This window comes from Lepus europaeus, chromosome 7, assembly GCF_033115175.1.
Source record: "Lepus europaeus isolate LE1 chromosome 7, mLepTim1.pri, whole genome shotgun sequence".
Classification (NCBI taxonomy): domain Eukaryota; kingdom Metazoa; phylum Chordata; class Mammalia; order Lagomorpha; family Leporidae; genus Lepus; species Lepus europaeus.
Window position 1 is genome coordinate 10,406,968 of NC_084833.1, and position 20,781 is coordinate 10,427,748.

Genomic DNA, 20,781 nt, shown 5'->3' on the forward strand with positions numbered 1-20,781 from the left:
CTTTCAAAAAATCTTAAAGTCATTAGAATCCTTTATGTTCTGTGAAATGAGTACCATTCTGATTCCACAGATTCTACAAGGCTAAATAATGGGTTCTGAGTTCATGTTGCTGTTTAAAGAACCAAATTCCCAGTCATGTGCGTGTGATGTGAATCCACAGCCAGTGCCTTTAGCCACTCTCCTACACTGAGCAGGTGCCAGCATGCACTGTGTGTGTCCTCCATGCTCCAGGTACTGTCAGTAACTGCTCTGGAAAGCGGCCTGGTCTGTAACTGAGCCTTAGAATATGATTTCCTTTCCTTCTGGTGGCCCAAATTCAATTCCCAGAGGAGCACTGGATTTGTAATTGGGAGCCTTTCTGCCATTCTCACAAGCATCAGGTGTATGTGCACAGGCAGGAGGCTAGGCATGGGGAACCCAGGGGACACAGCCCAGCTGAGCAGAGTCTGCCTGTGCAGCTCAGTGCCTGGTAGGGCCATGATCACTGCCGCCAGGGCGAAGGCCTCGCAAGAAGCAGCGACAGTTTTATGGCGTCAATGTGCTTTATTAGCTTTCTTTTCCATGCTGAGTCGGATTCAGATACAGAGGGTCTTTCACAGGAAATGGTTTGGAGTCTCAGAGGCAAATTAGCATTGCCACATAAAGGCTGTGCTTCAATTCAGAAAGAAAACACTGTATCACCGAAGCCCAAGCCTGGAGCTGGCCTGGCCAGGGCAGGGTGACCCAGATGCTCCATCCTTCTGGGGAGGGAAAGGGCAGAGCTGGAGAGGCGCAGGGCCCACTCTGGCTGTTTGCAATGTACTTCTGCAGGTTTGGTGGAAGACTTCCTGCTGGACTTGGGAGGGTGACAGTGGCCACCTCAGCACCCCAGTGAGAGGAGCTGAGGCTGAGGAGGCACTCACGCATCCTTACTCTGCAAGCCCTCCAGGATGGCACGGAGGATGGCGGCTGCTGCCACGGCCCCAGGGTCTGGCTGCTCCAGCCGTGCAGAGCTGATGTAACTGGCTCGTCCGGCTCCGGCTTCCATATTCTTGGTGGCCTCAGCTGCAGCTTCAGCACTCTGAGGGGGTGTGAGTGGAGGAGGAGATTCAAGGACAGCATCAGGCCTCCTCTTTTCCGCCTCCTCCCTCTAATGTCATGCTGGGGAAAGGACATCACTCACCCACTTCTAGCAGGAAAAGCAGCTACCGTTTACTGAGTCCTTGCTATGTCCAGGCCCTGTGCTGGGCTCTATAGATCTCCTTAGCCCCACAGACACTCATCTCCATTTGACAGGGGAGGAAGCTACAGCTCAGGCACTCAGGGTCTTTGGAGATGGGAGCCTAGTGGCTCCAAGCCTGTTGTCCAGGGTGACTAGGCCCAGTCTCACTCACCTTGACTGCTTTGGTCAGGACTTGGAACAGGTCTGCCCCTGGGTTCTTCCAGGCTTGGAGCTCCTTTCGCGCTGCCCACAGAGAATCCAGCTGGACAAAGGGATGGGGGAGCTGAGGGATACCCTGCCACTGAGGGCCAAGAGGGGGAAGGGCTGGGGCTGCAGCTCAACTACACACCATTGTCCTGTCCCCTGGTGCAGCCTGTCCATACCTGGCAGGGAAAGAAAATGGGCAAGGCTCACAGTAGGCAAGCACTCAGGGTGGGGATACTAACCACCTCCTCCAACCCATGCTGGGGGGAAGCACAGGGCTTTGGCTCACTTCTGCATGGCCTCCAGGCCGGCATCCATGGCAGCAGACCAGGCTGGGAGGTCAGTCTTGGCTTTGAGGGGCTGGGCAGCTGCAGTCAGGAACAGGCCATAGAGCTTGGGGAGGACCAGAATGCTAAGAATGTGGAGCTGGCCTGGGCCCCGGCCAAGTCAGGATCCTCCCGCCAGCCCTTCTGCCCCCAGAGGCTGCTGGCACTCACTGCCCCAGATGAGCCTCCCATCTTCTCCAGAAGCAGGATGGACAATTTGGAGAGAAGCTGGGCAGGACTGGCAGGCAGTGGACCCTCCTTCAGCAACCCCTGGATCGCTGCAGGCAGAGAGATGGTAAGGGGTTTGGAGACGATTCCTTTGCCTGAACCCCACTGTGTTGAGACAATGCCAGTCAGAATGAATGAGGGCTGGAAGAGGCCAAGAGGGAACCAGAATGCCACTGCCAAGACTCTCCTTCCATACCTACTGTGTAGTCTGGGGAGGGCTAGGAAAGGGACCTGGCAGTCACCCGGGGGTCAGCCTGCCCCAAACACCCTGGCATTTCACACCCTGCTTGCTTATTTCATGCCTTTCCCCTCAGCTTCTCTATACTAGCATCCTGCTTGGTTTACTGAGATTTCTGCCTGCTTCATTCACTGCTGTATCCACAGGGTTGAAAGCAGAGCCTGGCCCATGGTGGGTACTAAATACATTTTCATGAGTGAATGGTCCTTTTTATCGGTCTGGATAAACTGAGAAAAATAAGGGCAACAGAATGAATTTGGCTTGAACCATAATTTATTATTCACTGTAAAGGGTTTCATTTTATTCTAAAACAATCACCTCCTACATCTATAGTGTACAGTACTCCTTTTCTTAGGAAAATAGGCGAAAGGATGCAGGGGTTTTGCGAATGACCACATTCGGCCAAGTACAGGTTGGCAATCCCCAATAAATGTTTTGGAAATCAATCTGTTTCATGGAATGCCAAAATTTAAGGCACAGGTGGCCATACCAGTCCCTCTGCAGGCCCCTGTGGGGGCCCAGGCACTAACCTCTGGCAGCCCGACTGTGGGTGGTGCCACAGTCCCCATCGCCAGCAGCCCGGTCCAGGGCATTCAGGTGGTCCTCTAGGCCCAGGAGGGTGGTGCACACCCGTTCCAGCACAAGTCCTATCTTCTTGGATGCTACACCTGGAAAGATAGGAATAGTAGGCACGAGGCCCATCTGGCCCTTCTTACAACCAAACTCGACTGGTGTGGGAGGTGTGAGAGGCCCCGCGCATTCCACTGCACACCAGTGCACTCTTGGGGCCACTGAGGATGCCTGCTCCCTCCCCAACAGCAGGGCCCAGTACCTCCTGCAGCAGTGGAGTCAGGGGCCTCCTGGGGCTCCACGGGGGCTGCCCGGCTCCGCTTCCGCCCAGTCACAGAGACCCTGGCCACATTAGGCCAGGCTGCTGCGGTGGTCTCAGCATCTAGGCACAACAAGACAACTCTCAGACATGGCTGGCCAGCAGGGACCAGGGTGGGTAGCCCTGGAGGAAGCGAGTTCAGCCACTGTGTACCAGGGGATGGAGGGAGGGTCCCTGGGGGAAGGACCAGCAAGCTCTGGGGAGGATCCTGTCACCCACTCCTGAACAGTCAAGTGTGAGCTGGGGAAGGCCAAGGGCCTCTTCATGGGGTCCGGATCCCTGATTGTCTTGGTCAGTCCTGATGGGGTCCCTCCAAGTCTCCCTGGGTCCTTCCAGCAACATGAGTTGCCAGCTTGGGTGACCCCCAGTCTCAGGTCTCACCTATCAGTTTCAGGAGGGGCTCATCCACCAGCAGGAGAGTGAGGGAAACACCAGGCATCTCCAGCGCTGACATAAAGGTGCCCACCAGGGCACGGGCGATCTTCACCCCGCGGCCCTCTGCAATACCAGAGCATGGAAGTCCATGAGGGATGGATGGGGATGGGGATGGGGATGGGGATGCCCCTGCCCCTGCCCCCAGCAGCAGGCAAAGAACTTGTACCATGGAAAAACAATGATCTTGGGAGCTGGGGCCCTGAGGTCAGAAGGGAGACAGCCTGGTTCTTCTCAGGGCAACTCTCAATGACACCCCAAATTACTACATTCCCTGAAGGCGTCTCCACTTTAGGGGCAGATGACTTCTTACCAGGTCCTGGGTACTGTGCTAAGCATCTAACATATATTTAATCTCATCTGAACCTCAAACCCTGTAAAGCAGCAAGTATCACTACCACCGACTCACAGACAAGACAACAGAGGCTCAAGGCACCCAACAAGAAGTGAGTAATGCCTTCACTGAGGGTCATCTGACTGCACAGCCCACCTTCGGGGCCACTGCAAGACCCTACCTCAGTTGCTTTCCATATGTCCGGCTCAAATGGCCAGAGTCTCCGTCCCAGTGTAGGACTCACCTAGACAGCGGACAGCAGCATCAGCGATGATGCCCAGTTCCAGGAATGACAGGCCTCCCAGATTGTTGACCATCAGCACCACTGAGGAGCCTGTGGGTACACACGACACCCCAGTTAGGACTCTCTGCGCACCCCCTGCCCAGGCGGTTAGGAGGATGGGAGGCCACTCGCCTGACTGCACAGGCACATGGGACGCATTGGAGGTGCTTGTCATGTGGTCGAGCATGATCCTCACAATCTCCTCTGCAGTGGCCATCTGTCCGGAGGAGACACTGGTGAGCTGCTTCTGGGCAGCCTTGGCCTCAGGCAGGCCTGTGGTGGGGAGTCTACCTACCTTTATCCTGCGCACACCAGCTTCCCCATGGATTCCTGCGGAGAAATGCGGTCTTTGTTGACCCGGTCAGGGCCGGGGTATTTGTGCATCATGTGCTTAGTGCTCAGCACTAGATGAGACACTGTGGATGTGGCCATAAGGGTGCAAATGGAGGGAATAATGAAAAATACCCACTCCCTGCTGTCTGGGAGCTCAGGGCTTGATGGCAGGGACAGCCATGGGGAGGCCCCAGCACGTTGGGACCTGTCACTTTGGAGGCACAGTGGAGGAAGGGAGAAAGCTCCACTGCCTGGTGGCCTTGGGAGAAGGGTGCACCTGGGTAGGAGCAGGAGGCCCTGGGGATGGTGTGAGCAAAGGCAAGGATGTGCCCAGCACCCTGCTGTGGACGGCAAAGCAGATGGACATCAGGCAACTTGGGTCAGGCTTGGCCTCAAGTGGCCACTTACAAATCGTATGAATATCTGGGAGACAGCTCCAGGTATGCAGAGAGGAACAGGCCAGTGGCTGCCAGGGCCAGAGTGGCCACAAACTTACCCAGGCCCAGCTCAACCTCGTCAGCTGCAAGCTCAAAGGTGGGTTTGGAGCCTGGGACGCTGCAAGAGGACAAGCTCACCCCGAGGGTACCTGAGAAAAATGAGCAGGAGGTTGTTCAGGCATGGGAAGGGCCACAGCAATGCCTGGAATGCCCTGCCCCCAGGCATCCTCTTCTCTGAGAAAGGCTGCCTGATTCCTTATTCCAGTGAGGACAGAGAAGCCCAGCTCTGGTACTCAAGAGTGCTGGGCCCAGGAGCTCCCCCAGGGAGACCTGCCCGCAGCCCCTGGGGGATAACCTGGAAAGCCCCGCATGCCACCAACAGGAACTGCTCCTAGTCCCAATCGCAGACCTGACCTTCCTTCCCCCAGTCCCGCACTCACCCATGGTCTTGGCGACCTCGCTCACCCGCTTGGTGATCTCCTCCAGCCCTACCCCTGCCTCAGCCAGGGCACCAGCCACCTGCAGCCATATGGAGATAAGCCCAGGGGGAAGGGGTCATGGCATCACTCAGGGCTACAAGATGGGCTGGGGAGAGGCTCCTTGTTGGGAAGGGGAAACTCCTAAGGATTCCCACCCTTGAGCTGGCCCTCACATTTAGGGCAGGAAACTACTTGCCCTATCCACAATGTACCTGCCAGGAATCTGCAAGCATTCCAGTGTGTTGAAACCAGAAGGGACTTGACAAGTGGGGCAATGGGCCCTGACTTGCCAATGTCACTCAGCCAGCTGGTTATCAGTTTCCCCATTCCTAGAGTTCTTTCTCCCATAGCATGGCTCACTTCACTTATGCCTCTGGCCCCCAATCCACCATGGGAGGTTCCCAAGGTGGGGCTTCCAGTCACTCAGGACAGTAGGGAGATCATCAGGGAGACACCTGAGCTGGGCTTCTACAGAATGCTAGGAGTCAACCAGGCCACAGGCGTGCCTGCACAGGGGAAGGAGCTTCCCGTCATACGTATGGCAGAGCAGTCAGAGATGGGCCACAGTCCAGCAGTACAAGGACATGGCATTAATGGAGCAGGAGGGAAGGTAGGGAGGATGGGGAGATGAAGCTGGGGAGTCAGGGAGAGGGAACAAGCGAGTGCTGCATGCCTGACCAAGCAGCTTGAGTTGACTCTAGAGACCCAAGTAGCTTTCAGTGGGTAAACAACCTGGTCAGACACGCACTTAAAACACTCACACACAGATTTAGTAATGTATTTGAAAGAGTTAAAGAGAGACTGAGGGGCCGGTGCCATGGCTCAGTAGGCTAAATTCTCCGCCTGCGGCGCCGGCACACCAGGTTCTAGTCCCGGTCGGGGCGCCGGACTCTGTCCCGGTTGCCCCTCTTCCAGGCCAGCTCTCTGCTGTGGCCCAGGAGTGCAGTGGAGGATGGTCCAAGTGCTTGGGCCCTGCACCCCATGGGAGACCAGGATAAGCACCTGGCTCCTGGCTTTGGATCAGCGTGGTGCGCCGGCTGCAGTGCGCCGGCTGCAGTGCGCCAGCCCCAGCGGCCATTGGAGGGTGAACCAATGGCAAAAGGAAGACCTTTCTCTCTATCTCTCTCGCTCACTGTCCACTCTTCCTGTCAAAAAATAAAATTAAATTAAAAAAAGAGAGAGACTGAGGGAGGTATCTTTCATCCACTGGTTCACTCCCCAATTGGCTCCAATGGCCGGAACTGGGTCAGGCTGAAGCCAGGAACCCGGGACTCCATTTTGAGCCATCTTCCACTGGTTTCCCAGGAACACTAGCAGGGAGCTGGATTAGAAGCAGAATAGCCGGGCCTTACTGGCACCCATATGGGGTGCTGGCATTACAAGTGGCAGCTTAACCTGCTGTACCACAATGCTGCCCCCAGACATGCACTTTTTTTGTTTTAAGATTTATTTATTTATTTGAAAGGCAGAGTTACAGAGAGCCAGAGGTAGAGAAAGAGAGAGGTCTTCCATCCACTGGTTTACTCCCAAAAGGCCTCAACAGCCAGAGCTGAGCTGATCTAAAGCCAGGAGCCAAGAGCTTCTTCCTGGTCTCCCATGTAGGTGCAAGGGTCCAAGGACTCGGGCCATCCTCTACTACTTTCCCAGGTCATAGCAGACAGCTGGATGGGACTCGAACCGGTGCCCATGTGGGTTGTCGGCACTGCAGGTGATAGCTTTACCTGCTATGCCACAGCGCCAGTCCCCAGACAAGCACTTTTAAAAGATACAACTGGTGGTAGTGGAGGGGACAGACTGGAAAGATACAAAGACAGGAAGCAGGCAGGAGAGCCCAGTGAGGAGGAGGCTGTGACCATCAGGGGCACACATAGTGGAGCCCTGAACCAAGGCAGGGGCAGGAAGGGCAGGATCCGAGGAGAATGTACGTTACAAGGCATTTGAGAATTGCCAAGTGAGGGGCCAGTGTTGTGGCACAGTGCTGGCATCCAACACTGGAGCACTGGTTCTAGTCCTGGCTGTCCAGCTTCCAATCTAGCTGCTAATGCACCTGGGAAAGCAGCAGCAGAAGCCTGGGCCCTTTCCACCCATGTCGGAGACTCAGGTGGAGCTCTGGGCTTCTGGCTTCAGCCTGGCCCACCTTTGGCCATTTCAGCCATTTGAGGAGTGAATCAGTGATGGAAGATGTCGTTCTTTGTCTCTCCCTCTGTGTCACTCTGTCTTTCAAATAAACAAATAAATTAAAAAAAAAAAAAAGATTAAGTACCAGAAGACGACTGATTGGTTGTTGGGCAGAGAAGGGGATGGGTTTGGGAGGACACTCATGTCCTATGCTTGGGCAGCTGAGGGGACAGCAGGGCCCGCCTGGGTCTGGGAGCACTCGGCACGGAAGAGTGGCTTTCTGGAGGAGGGCGGAGTGGCTGGAAAGGCCCTGTCTCCAGGTAATGCTCAGGGCAGGAGGCTGGGATGGGTGGCGGCTTCAGTGTCCCAGGCAGGCTGGCTCACCTTGTGGATGAGCACGGTGCCACAGAGCCCCCGCCGGCCTGCCTTCTTTAACACGGTGAAGGCACTGTCGTCCCCGATGACCACCATCTCTACGGCGATGCCCTCGGCCCGGGCCTGTTCCCGGGCCAGGCCAAAGTTGAGCCGGTCCCCAGTGTAGTTCTTCACAATGAGGAGGATCCCCGCTGTGGGAGCAGCCAGCAGGGCCCGTCAGCGCTGCCCTCCCCCCAGCCTCAGTGTGCCCTCCTGCAGTTGCCCCTCCTCCCCCATGCCCACCTGACCTGTGCCTGCCTGGGCCACAGCCCTGATGGCTGCCAGGATGCTGCCCACGGCTGGGGAGGTGAACACGGCGCCAGCGATGACTCCTGTCAGCATCCCCTTCCCTATGAAACCTGGAGATGGATGGGGAGGAGTGGGTGAGGATGCAGGAAGGGGACTGTGCTTGCAGTCACTGGGGCTTCCTGTGTGCCCAGGCCACATAATTTAGTGAGCCCTACGGCGTGCTTGGTGCTAGAAGATCCCCCTGATGGGTACAAGGCAGACCCTGCCTCAGGAGTCCTCTTGGAGAGGTCTTTTCTGATGTCCTGTCTGAAGTGGTGGCTCAGCCCCCGTGGCTCACCATCCCTTCTTACTGTCCTGGCTTCACGGTGTGGCACTCTCTGAAATGACCTCTCTCACTGCACCGTCTCCCTGGGTACAGTCTGTCTCTACGGAGTAAGATATAAGCTCCACACGCCAAGTACAGTGCCCAGCACACAGCAGACTCGTTAATGTTTGCTGAATAAATGAATGAGGGATTTGCTGAAGAGAGACAGGGAATGGGGACACTCTACAAAGCCTAGTCTCTGTCCCGCAGGAGCTGTCAAGTAAGGCGTACATCCCTGGCCTCAAATAGGAAACAACCAGGTCTGTATGTAGGAAACAGCAGGGCGGGGCTTCACAGAGGGACACTGCTTTAGGCTTGAAGAGTCAGGAAGGTGTCATGGTTGAAGGGCGGGTCAGCTGGGACTGGAAAGCCATGAGTATTCATGGCATCACCGACTCTCAGCAGGGAAAGGGCCTGAGAGATCATGTGGCCCAACCTGGCGCTTTTAAAGATGTGGCAATGGAGATCCAGAGAGGCTGTAACTGTCCCTAGAGGCTGAGGAAGTAGGAGAGTGGGAATTGGGCTCTGGTGCCTGACTCAGGCCTGGGCTCCATCTTGCACCTTATGTCTGCATTGTGGAACTCCCAGGATCCCCCATCTACTCGGTCCAGCTCCCCCCACCTGACGACGGGGTACTCACCAGCGTGTGCAGGCTCATGACCCGAGCCTCCGCCTGACAGGAGTGCTACCCGGCCCTTGAGGCTGTCCAGGTCAGAACGGAGGGCCACACGGTGGCCCTGCAGAAGCTGTAAGTTGGGGTCGCAGGCCACCAGGCCAGCAAGGGCGTCATCGGCACAGCCTGCCACGGAGTTCACCAGCTTCTTGGAGGCCTGTGGGATAATAGCGGGAGGAGGTTCAGGGAGATGTCAGCAGGGACACCCCCATCCTGCCCCAGCCACACTGTAGAGTCCCCTCCCATATCCACCCAGGAACTCCAGGCACAGAGCAGTGCCTTGAGCGGGACCACATTTCATCAGGTGGATGTTTCGGGGCATTCTCTTCCTAATTGCTGACTTTTTATTCAGCTACTTATTTATTTTAGTACTTAGTTTATACGGTGTTTTACAACACAGCTTCAGTTTATACTAAAATAATGGGATCAATAAAAATGGAGAAAGTGAAGTCTTCTGTATGAAAATTTAATCAACTTCAGGCTCAACATCTTCGTCTGTCAAAGGAGGAGAAGCCCCAGGCTGTGGCTCCTGTGTTGGGGGAAGGGACTGAGAAAGCCCCACACCCAACCGCTGTTCCAGCTGGACCCGGATGCAGGCAAATATTTTCTCCCATTGCTTGGTGGGCCAGGCCCAGGGCTAGGCAACACTTGTGAGAGGTAGCAGAACATTGTTCCTGCCCTCAGTGGAGCACAAAGAGATCATTTCCACACGTCACACAGAGGAACACACATGCACTGTGCCGGCACAGAGGAGGGGATCCCGAGAGAATCCTGGAGGTCTCTGAGGATAAACAGCAGTTAGACTGGCAAAAGGGAGCAGAGGTCCTGGGGGGAAGGAGGAGGAGAGCAGAAACACAAGCCTGGAGTGCGAAATAGTATGGTGGCTCCATGAAGAAAGTTAGAAAGACTTCAGCCACCAGTGAGCAGCAGGAAGAAGTGGGCAGGGCCTCTGGAGCCAGAGGAGGAGCCTGGCCCAAGAGCTATAGAGAAGTGCCATCGGGTACAGCTGAGCAGATGGGGTGTGTGTATGTGTGTATGTGTGTGTGTGTGTGTGTGTGGTGAGCTGAGCAGTGTAGGGGCCAGGGTGGTTGAGAACTTGGGCGGGGCCGCCGCCTGCAGTGCTGGCATCCCACGTGGGTGTGCCTGTTCGACTTCTGGCTGTTCCACTTCCAATCCAGCTTTCTGCTGTGGCCTAGGAAAGCAGTAGATAGCCCAAGTCCTTGGGCCCCTGCACCCATGTGAGAGACCTGGAAGAAGCTCCTGGCTCCTGGCATTGGATTGGCTCAGCTCCGGCTGTTGTGGCCATTTGGGGAATGAACCAGTGGATGGAAGACTTTCTCTCTCTCTTTCTGCCTCTGCCTTTCAAATAAATAAATATTTTTTTTTTAAAAAGAGAGAGTGAGCTTGGGCTCTGCAGTCGCAGGGACTTGGGTTCAAATCCCATGCCTGCTTACTCATTAGCTGTGAGCAGGGAGGATACATAACTGTTCTGAGCTCAGTCCTTCCTCTATACAACAGGGGATTTAGTAACATAAAGCATGGGAATGTGATATAGTAAGAGCTCAATAAAAAGGAGTGACTCTCATTTTTGAACAAGCTTGGAAAAGGTAGAGCCACCTGAACCAATGTTGTGGGCTGAGCTGTAGTCCTCCACCCTTCATCCTGAACAGCCAGTGAGACTGAGCCTAACACAGACCTAGAGGGTGGGGCTCCTAGTGCCACCTGGTGGCCCAAGGGTGGCCTGCGGTGGCCAGGTCCTAGCAAGGTGCACTTCCTGCACCACTCCCTCCTGAGCCTGCAGGCGGCCATTTGGTTCCTCTGAGCAACATTTAGTCCTGATGCCTGCCTGCTGGCTTCTCCTGGGTCTAGTCAGGGTCAGGATCAACCCACCTGTGGAGCCCATCTCATTTTGTCTTCCTAACAACCCCATGGAGGAAAGATTAGCCCACTGAGGAAACTGAGGCAGTTAAATGACTTTGCCCGCAGTTATACAACCAGCAAACATCTGGGTCTGCTCAGCTTCAAAGATGGCTTCATTCCGGTTCTATCATGTTGCTTTCCAGAGGAACTGAAGGGATGTGGAGACGGCAGAGGTCTTGTCCCAGGAAAGGCATGAGCTTGTGGCTCTCAGAGCCCACCAGGCAAGGGATGTACAGCAAAGCTGTGAAACAGTCTCAACCCCAAGTTCAGAGTCCAGCACTGCCAACCTCTAAGACTGTGCCCTGCTCCTCAACCTGATGGCCGCCAACCTCTAAGACTATGCCCTGCTCCTCATCAGGGCCACAGCAGAGCTCAAGGGCGAGTGCTATCCTGGCTCCCAGTGGCTTGAGGGGATGGAAGAAGAAAGGAAGCCAGGTATTGTGCAAGGGCCGTAGGATTCTGGTCTAATCCACTTCTCACAGCTACTTGGTGGCAGGCCTTGATCTGTCTCACACTGCAGCTGAATAAAGAGAGGTTCAGAGAAGTCAATCGTGCAGGTGTTGGTGGCAGGCTCATAACCGAACCCAGATCTGTCTAAGACTTGATTTGGTTGAGATCAGTTTTAGAGTGGACGGAAGTAAAGCCCAGGGACCTGGTGTGTCTCCCATACTATCGATCCCAGTGCCAGGGCCAGCCTACACATGCTCCAGACTCAGAATAGGTGCAAGGTCTTTCTTCAGGGTGCATTTGTGACTGATAGAGTGTCTATCACAGAGCAGGTATCTGTTAATGTTCTAATTTAAATGCATGGCCCAGAGTGGGGCGGAGGGGCTCCAGGGGGACTCAGAGGCTGCAGCCCCGGGTCTAAGCTGATACCAGCGGCCTGCAGAAAATGGAGGGAAGCAAGGATCAGCCCCTGACTGACAGGGTGCTTGCTCTCTTAATCTCTGAACCTCAGGAAGCAGCAGCATCTTTTGGTCAGGGCGTAGAGAACTCCAGCATGCCCGGGGCTGAGATCTCTCTGCTAACTTAAGACCATGGTATCCCTCCCCTGCCCTGGCCCCCACAGGACTCACCATAGTGGGCAGGCTCTGATTCAAGCGGAGTCCAAACCTTCCCAGTGAGGGGCTGCAGGATAGGCAATCTGGGTCTGAGCACAGTGGTGGAGGCAGCAGCCCCTGCAGGGGTAACAAGACACCTGAAGCTGACTGGCACAATCACACTTCCAGCACCTTAGTAATTAGGGCGCTGCCCCAGACTCTGATCCAAGTCCAAACTCTAGTACGTGGGCTGGGGATGGAGAAGAGTGTGGGGCTGACCAAGGTTCATGCCTGCACTTGGCTACCGTAAGACAGATTGATCCATTCTGGGCACAGGGCCAGTTTAATGCCTCTGAGCAGTGCCCACCTCAGCACCAAGGAGCAGTTGTCCCCAGAGCAGCTTCACCTCTTACGCCGGCATCATTTATGGTGAAGACGTTATAAAGATCTCCCCGCAGTTGTTCTCACTGGCCCTTGCACCGCACGAGGAGGGAGTCAGCTATGTGTGACCCCATCTTACTTCTGGGGAACAGAGATAAAGCTCTAGGGACTTGTCCAGGGTCTCAGATCCACGGCTAGTCTGGTCTTTTGGACCTGGTTTCTTTGTAAGTCGGTCTCTCTGAAGTTAGGCAGGTTCGCTATCAGAAATCCTAGAAAACAGTGACATTTCAGCCTCCCTCAGCTCAGCGGTGTCTTGGGGTCCATCCAGGGTCTTGGGTGCTCCCCAAGAACCCGGGCCCGGCTCTGTGCCTCCGTCCTGCCTTGCCCAATGGGGGGATCTCAGGTAAACAAGTGCCCCTCACAGCTTGTCTCCTCATCTGCAGCACAGGGCCAGCCTGCTCCCCGGCCTTCTCCGGAGCTTCAGGCCACGTGGTCGCCCTCTGGCTCCTCGGCCTCCTGTCCCATGCAGGGCGGCCTGGATCGTGAAGGCTCTGACTGGAGCATTCTGTTTTTGTGCTTGGCGTCAGAATTTGGACAGCAATGCGGGCCCTTCAAAGCCTGAAGAACAAAACTCAGAGCAGAGAGGCGGGCATTCGGGTGTCCCCCAGGTGACACCGAGTGGCCGTTCTAAAGGTCAGCTGAGGGCACCGGCTGGGTAGGGAGGACCCGAGAGGGTCGGGGAGGCGCTGGGCGGTGTGCACAAATCATTTTCACCTCCCTCCCTTCTCTAGGCCTTCGCAGTCCTTCCGGTTCCGAAAGGGGGAACAGACCCGAGGGCTCCCGGAGCAATGGAAGGGAGAGAGGACCGGGGCTGGGGCAGGGCGAGCAGCGCGGACCGGGGCTGGCGGTCGGCGGGCGAGCTCCGACAAAGCAAGGAGCCCAGGCGAACGTCCCCCACCCTCTCTCGACCGTAGCTTCCGCCGCCGCTTCACAACAACCCCCACAGGCGCGCCCTCATCCGGGTACTCCGGGCTCTGGCGGTAGGAGGCGGGGGCGGGACCTCAGGGGCGGGGCCTCTCTTGGTTGGCTGCCTCGGGCTCCGAGAGTCCTCCAAGAGGCCAGGTGAGGCCGTCCCGTGGTGCCCCGCTTCCCGGCCGCTCTGGCCTGCAACGTGTCTCTGGGGTGGAGGCAGAGGCAGTGGAGTTGGCTGCGCGCGGGTTGGGGGCGCTTGGTCTCTGTGGTCGTGTCCGTCTGTGTGTCTGCGCTCTGGTCCTGACGGGCCGCCCCAGGCCTCGACATGTCGTACAACTACGTGGTAACGGCCCAGAAGCCCACCGCCGTGAACGGCTGTGTGACCGGTGAGGCGTCCGCCGCTGGAGACCCGATGAGGAGACAGTGAGGGGCACCGAGGCCTAGCGGAGGCCCGCGGCCCCGGGGGTGGCGGAGCGGGACCCGGCCCGGGGACGGGAGGCGCATGGGGATTAGAGGCTACTCTTGAGGGTCCCCTTTAGTGCTGGGAGGTCACTTGGCCTCGAGGACAGGGCCGGGCCCAGTGGGACAGAGAGCGAAGTGTTGATTGTGCTGTGTCGCTTGGGCCTCAGGATTCGCCTCCGGTGGTTGGGGGAAGGGGCAGCGGGGCTGGCGGGTTTCGGGTCAGAATTTTCCTGGAGGGGAGTCGGTGGTGGTGGTGGTGGGGCCCAGGAGGTGGAAGAATAAGCAATGTCCTCACTCTTGCAGAGAGGGTGAGGAGCCCTCTCCAGGCTCACCCTTTTGCTTGGGGCTGTTGTTTACGCGAGGGCGCTGCCGGAGAAGAGGGCTTGGTTGCTCCCGCCCAGGGCTGGGCTGGTCTTGTTGCCCGTGCGGGGATTGTTGAGGGCACCGATGCCCAGAACCCCTGGAGTGATCGTGTAGAATGCACATTCTCCGTTGACTGTGCAGACCCCAAACTTGTCTGTGTAAATCCTAGTCTGGAGGTAATGTTAGGGCACGGGCTGTGGAGAAACCAGCGCACCGCTCTGCAGAGTGCTGTGTATTTATTTCACCTGGTCTGTTTGGTGAGTTGTGAGGCTTCAGATGAGAACCGGGAGACGGACCCCTTCTCCAGCGGCCTGAGTTGGAGCTCATCCGAAGGGTTTTCACAGGTAGTGTCAGTGCAAGGAAGCTGCTGGTAGCTTCAGTCCGGTGTTCCTGGTCTGATTAGGCAAGTAGCTTTGTTAAATGTATGAAGTGAGGCTCTTGGAGGTGCTGGATTTGGCCAGGAAGGGGGTGAACGGAGGGAGCTGGAGGAATAAGGAAATGAGAATTCGGGAGGTAGGTAGGTAGAAAGTGGTAGTAGGGTTATTTAGAAGAGCGCAGGAGGCTTGCTGTGGCTTTGAAAGTTAGATCTGTTCTTTCAGGACACTTCACTTCAGCTGAAGACTTGAACCTGTTGATTGCGAAAAACACGAGATTAGAGATCTATGTGGTCACCGCGGAGGGGCTTCGGCCCGTCAAAGAGGTGGGCATGTATGGGAAGATCGCAGTCATGGAGCTTTTCAGGCCCAAGGTAAGCAATCTGAGTCAGGACAAGCAATAAAGGCCGAACTGTTGGTTGTAGGTGGTTTTATGTTGTGTTCATATGATTGCTTGCAATGGGTGGAATAAGGCTTAGGAAACTCTTCTTTCTCTCTCTCTCTCTCTTTTTTTTTTTAAAGTTTATTTTCATCTACTTGAAGGAGAGCGAGAGAGAGAGATCTTTCATCTGCTGGTTCACTCCGCAGATGACTTTGAATGTCAGTATAAGGAGCGATTCATTAGAGTAAAATTTTATCAAGTTGAGTTCTTTAGAAAAGGGAAATTAAAACGGCCTGAAATATGGGTCACTAAATTGCCTAGTGATTCAGAGAATAGGTAGAGTGGTAATGTCACTTTAGGTTCTTTTCAGAACCTCTATTTCCCAGTCTACAAGTGAGGACAACAGTATCCAGTCCCTTAGGCTATCCTGAAAATTAAATGATTTAACAGCACAGGGCAGTGATCATCATCATCATTCTAATTCATGTACTTTCTTGCATTATACACTAACTGAATTTGACAAGAAAGCAATGGGTTGATTATTAAAGGGTTAATTATAACCCTCTGAACATAATACTGTTTGAAATATGTGTTAAATGAGTAGGATCCCTTTAGGTCCCATTGTTATTCTCACATTTTTTTCTTTTTCTGTGACTACTTGGAGAGGAATGAAGGAGGCATTACTTTCATCTTTGAAAATTTGAGTGGAATGATTGAGGTTAGCTTCAGATTGGAATATATGAAGACAGAATTATTTCTTAATGACCACTAGATGTTTACAGTCTTAGTCCTGACCTTTTGTACGTACCCTGAGGGTGTGAGTGTTCCTAGCTGTGAGAAGCTCCCTGTTTATTTTCTGTAGGGAGAATGGAGCTTGAAGCTTCTAAAGGACCTTAGTGTGCTTAAAGAATGATACTTGAAGTCCAACAGATTGTTAGTGGTTTACAAAGAGCTTTTTTTGATAGCTTAATGTTGGTTTCCAGGGGGAGAGCAAGGACCTGCTGTTTATCCTGACGGCTAAGTACAATGCCTGCATCCTGGAGTATAAGCAGAGTGGTGAGAGCATTGATATAATCACGCGAGCCCACGGCAATGTCCAGGTGAGTGGCTGCTTTGGGCTCCTGAGTTTTCCAGGTCGGGCTGTCTTGATCTCATGTAGAAAATGGAGTGCTGGGGGCAGACTTACATCAGAGAGACAAGGAGAAAACACTGAGGGTTTGTGTTTTTCTGAAAGAAGGACTTCTGTGGTCTGCTCAGAGTCCAGGGACATGGTGACAATTCATGGAGATCAGTGTTTCAGAGAAAGGTCGTCTACACTGACATTCGGACCCTCTACTACTTCTCACATTGTCCCAGGGAAGTGTGCTCTGCCACTGTGAGGGTGCTGAGTGTCTTTCCTAGTCCCCAGTTTTTGTTTTTCAGGACCGCATTGGCCGCCCCTCAGAGACTGGCATTATTGGCATCATCGACCCTGAGTGCCGGATGATTGGCCTGAGACTCTACGACGGCCTGTTCAAGGTTATTCCACTAGATCGCGACAATAAAGAGCTCAAGGCCTTCAACATCCGCCTGGAAGAGTTGCATGTCATTGATGTCAAGTTCCTGTATGGTTGCCAAGCACCTACCATTTGCTTTGTCTACCAGGTACTGAATTGGGGGAGAGAGGGAAAAATTGTGATTTGGCCTGATGGGAACTGGTTTTTGTTTATCTGAATTTCTGTATTTGGTAGGCGAGTAGGGAGAATATGTAATGTGTTTCCTGAAATGTTTTATAGAGTACAATTGACACAAGGCAGAGTTTGGTTGCTTCTTGAGGGTGTTAGTACTTACTGTGCAGGCAGTAAGCTCTCTGGGACTGTAGTTGGTTTTAATCCTCAGATTATACTGGTGTGGGCCTTGGAGATCTTATAGGGTGACCCAGTTTATACTTTGAGTCTCTTACTGGCATGCAAAGGGATTATTAAAGTTCAGCTGTGGAGAAGTGATCTAGAATTGGCTTTTACAAGCAAAGACAAAATGTCTCGGGGATGTCTTCTTTGTGTCTTCTAAGAAGAGGGCTGCATTTTTTTTCTAGCCCACTCTGGTGACTTGCTGGCTCTGGACTTCTATTTTAGTCTGTGCCTAAAACTTCAGCAGAGCTGATCCTGGGCAGCTGTTCTCTGGTCTAGCTCTGTTAAGTGGGGGTGGGGTGGCAGAACACCAGACTTCCATGCCAGTATCTTGATAAAATCTCAGCCTTTTAACAAAGGGCTGTGCAGCCTCAGGTCATTTCGCTTGCTTGTGGTTGATACAGGCTGATAATCTGCTTCCATGCAGTGTGTGTGGACACGTAAACACTTTAGTCACCCTGTTAAGTGTTGGGAATACTGGTGTATTTTTGTATGTTCTTTTGTCACCATAAGTGCTATAGTATTGAGGCTGATTGGAATAAGATTTGAATGGATAAAGTTGAAACTGGTTTAGGAGATTTGTTTGATCTTATTAATCAGAGGTGAAATAAGATTTCTTTATTTATTTGAAAGTCAAAGTTACAGAGAGGGGGAGAGACAGATACTTCATTTGCTGATTCATTTCCCTAGATGGCCAGATCTGGGCCAGGCTGAAGCCAGGAGCTGAAGCATTTGGGCAGTCTGCTGCTGCTTTCCCAGGTGCATTAGCAGGGAGCTGGATTGGAAGTAGAGCAGCAGAGCTTTATGTGGGGTGCTGGCATCGCAGGCAGAGGCTTAACCTGTTGTGCCACAACACTGGTTTTTAAATATTGATATTGGGGGCCAGTGATGTGGTATGGCGGGTAAAAACTTTCACCTGCAGTGCCGGCATCCCATATGGGTGCCAGTTCGAGTTCCAGCTGCTCCAGTTCTGATCCAGCTCTCTTCTATGGCGTGGGAAAGCAGTTGAAGATGGCCCAGGTCCCTGGGCCCCTGCACCCATGTGGGAAGACCCAGAGGAAGCTCCTGGCTTCTGATCAGCGTAGCTCCGGCCGTTTTGGCCAACTGGGGAGTGAACCAGTGGATGGAAGACTTTCTCTCTCTCTCTCTCTCCTCTCTGTGTAACTCTAACTTTCAAATAAATAAATAAATCTTTAAAAAAAAAAAACCATATGGATATTGTTGATTATTTAAGGTAACTGTTCCTAGCCTCAGGTCTGCCAGTTGTGACCATCTTTTTTTTTTGTATGTGTGCCTTAGGCACAAATCTACTGTTGCTTGAACTCTATTTTTCTTAAAGATTAATTTATTTGGGGGCCAGCGTTGTGGCATAGCAGGGTAAACTCCCGCCTGCAACACCAGCATCCATGTGGGCTCTGGTTCATTTCTCAGCTGCTCCACTTCTGATCCAGTTCCCTGTTAATGGCCTGAGAAAAGCAGCAGGTATTTAGGTTTTTGTCACCCACATGGGAGACCCAGATGAATCTCCTGGCTCCAGGCTTCAGCCTGGGCCAGTTCTGGCCAAAATCTTAAACGGGCGGGAAAAAAAAAAGAAAAAAAGAAAAAGAAAGGGGCCGCACTGTGGAGTAATAGGTTAAGCATTCGCCTGTGGCACCAGCATCCCCTATAGGTGCTGATTTGAGTCCAGGCTGCTTTACTTCCTATCTAGCTCCCTGCTGGTGGCCTGGGAAAGCAGTAGAAGATAGCCTAACTATTTGGGCCCTTGCACCCATGTGGAAGACCAGGAAGAAGCTCTTGTCTCCTGGCTCTCGATTGGCCCAGCTTTGGCCATTGCAGCCATTTGGGGAGTGAACCAGGGGATGGAAGACCTTCCTCTCTTTGTCTCTCTCTGTAACTCTGTCTCTCAAGTAAATAAATACATATTAAAAAAAAAAAAAGAAAGATTGTGGCCATTTGGGAAATGAGCCAGTGGATGGAAGATATCTCTCTCTCTCTCTTTCAAATAAATAATCTTAAAAAATTAGAGAACGATTTATTTGAAAGAGTAACAGAGAGGGAGAGGGAGAGACAGAGATTTTCAGCCTCTGGTTTACTCTCCAAGAGGTTACAAGGGTCAGGCTGAAGCTAGAAGCCTGGAATGCCATCTGGGTCTCCCATATGGGTGGCAGGCAGCCTGAGAACTGGATGAGAAGGAGCAGCGAACCTGCTCTCTGTGAGGGGATGCTAGAGTTGCAAGTGGTGGCGTAACTTACTGCACTGCAGCGGTGGCCTCTCCCTTGACCTTCTTGTGAAATTGCGTCTTGCCCTCATTCTTTGATGGGAAAATATTTTTCTCAACTCAGAGTGACTTTTTTTTAGGTTTATTTTATTTATTTGAAACAGCTGGAGCTGAGCCATTCCAAAGCCAGGAGTCAGGACCTTTTTCCTGGTCTCCCACATGGATGCAGAGGCCCAAGGGCTTGGGCCATCCCCTGCTGCTTTCCAAGGTGCATTAGCAGGGAAGGGATTGGTAGTGGAGCAGTGGGGCTTGCCCTTATGTTTCCTTTCTTATGCTAAAGCCTTGATCTGACAGATATTTAGGTACTTACATATTAAAGGTACTCAACATTGAGTGCTTCAGTACCTTTAGTAACAGTGATTTGGATGTTAGGAATTCCTTAGACTCATCTCTGGCTTTTGTTGAAGCCATCTTCCACTGGCTGAATGCAGCCATCTCTGACTCTGCTCTTCAGCCTCTTAAACATGATTTTAGAATCTTAAAGGCAGCCCTAGAACCAACGTGATTCAGAAAAAGGGATGATAGTGCCTCTGGTGGCAGGACTGAAGGTTTTGACTAACTTTAGAGGAGCAGTATGTTCTGTTCTCCCTGCTGCCACCCTGTCAGTGCTTTTAAGAACTGTGTCATGGGATTTTTTTTTTTTTTTTAAGATTTATTTATTTATTTGAAAGGCACAGTTACTGAGAGGTAGAGGCAGAGAGAGTCTTCCATCTGCTGGTTCACTTCCCAAATGGCTACAATGGCTGGAGATGGGCCAATCTGAAACCAGGAGCCTGGAGCTTCTTCTGGGTCTCCCACGTGGGTGCAGGGGCCCAAGCACTTGGGTCATCCTCCTCTGCCTTTCCAGGTGCATTAGTAGGGAGCTGGATCAGAAGTGAAGCAAAGGCTGGCACTGTGGCATAGCGGGTAAAGCCGCTGCCTGCAGTGCCGGCATCCCATATGGGCCCCAGTTGAGACCCGGCTGTTCACTTCTGATCCAGCTCTCTGCTATGGCCTGGGAAAGCAGTAGAAGATGGTGAAGTGCTTGAGCCCTTGAACCTGTGTGGGAGACCTGAAAGAAACTCCTGTCTCCTAACTTCAGATCTGCGCAGTTGTGGCCATCTGGAGAGTAAATCAGCAGATGGAAGACCTTTCTCTTTCTGCCCCTGCCCCTGCCTTTCTGTAACTCTTCCTTTAAAAAAAAAAAAAAAAAAAAGTGGAACAGCCGGGACTGGAATCAGCGCCCATGTTGGATGCTAGCATGGCAGGCAGGCGACTTTACCCGCTGTACCACAGCACCAGCCCCACATGATTTTTTTAATCTCTTACATTTACCTTATGTTTTTCTGTTTGTTTTGTAAGTTCTTTGAGGCCAAGGGACACACAGTATCATTTTTTTTTTTTAAGAATTATTTTATTTATATGAAAGACAGAGAGAGGTAGAGCCAGAGAGAGAGAGAGAGGTCTTCCATTCTGCTGGTTCACTCCCCAAATGAACACAGTGGCCAGAGCTGAGCTGATCCAGAGCCAGGAGCCAGG

At 53.1% G+C, this 20,781-nt stretch overlaps 2 protein-coding genes across 8 annotated transcripts in view; one reads left to right on the top strand and one right to left on the bottom strand.

Moving 5' to 3' along the window:
* Window positions 1-523: 523 nt before the first annotated feature.
* On the bottom strand, window positions 524-13,538 carry TKFC (triokinase and FMN cyclase). Of its 7 annotated transcripts, none has more exons than XM_062196048.1 (18): window positions 13,502-13,538; window positions 12,199-12,300; window positions 9,170-9,359; window positions 8,165-8,275; window positions 7,887-8,068; window positions 5,346-5,424; window positions 4,965-5,054; window positions 4,431-4,465; window positions 4,268-4,352; window positions 4,097-4,186; window positions 3,468-3,584; window positions 3,030-3,149; window positions 2,728-2,865; window positions 1,903-2,009; window positions 1,695-1,798; window positions 1,551-1,584; window positions 1,374-1,463; window positions 524-1,060 (listed from the first exon to the last, which is right to left on the bottom strand). In XM_062196048.1, the coding sequence occupies exons 2-18, from the start codon at window positions 12,199-12,201 to the stop codon at window positions 899-901; spliced, it is 1,737 nt and encodes a 578-aa protein (XP_062052032.1). In that variant the 5' UTR covers window positions 12,202-12,300; window positions 13,502-13,538; the 3' UTR covers window positions 524-898. The 7 variants fall into 7 exon arrangements, with proteins under 7 accessions (XP_062052032.1, XP_062052029.1, XP_062052031.1 ...); XM_062196045.1 differs by having other exon boundaries at window positions 13,440-13,535; XM_062196047.1 differs by lacking the exon at window positions 13,502-13,538 and adding an exon at window positions 13,374-13,454.
* Window positions 13,539-13,674: 136 nt separating this feature from the next.
* Window positions 13,675-20,781, top strand: part of DDB1 (damage specific DNA binding protein 1) — a 36,156-nt gene continuing 29,049 nt past the window's right edge. Inside the window, exons 1-4 of the mRNA XM_062196041.1 lie at window positions 13,675-13,901; window positions 14,940-15,088; window positions 16,080-16,196; window positions 16,519-16,740. Of these exons, the coding sequence (XP_062052025.1) occupies window positions 13,841-13,901; window positions 14,940-15,088; window positions 16,080-16,196; window positions 16,519-16,740 (549 nt within the window). The 5' untranslated portion in view covers window positions 13,675-13,840. The remainder of the gene's footprint in view (window positions 13,902-14,939; window positions 15,089-16,079; window positions 16,197-16,518; window positions 16,741-20,781) is intronic.

Bases quoted from the DNA above. Each gene is read 5' to 3' on its own strand.
- TKFC (XM_062196042.1), bottom strand. The intron at 4,466-4,964 runs GTAAGTTTGTGG...ATTTCTCCGCAG, and splicing joins CGAGGTTGAGCTGGGCCTGG to GAATCCATGGGGAAGCTGGT. The intron at 1,061-1,373 runs GTGAGTGAGACT...ACACCCCCTCAG, and splicing joins TCCTGACCAAAGCAGTCAAG to AGTGCTGAAGCTGCAGCTGA.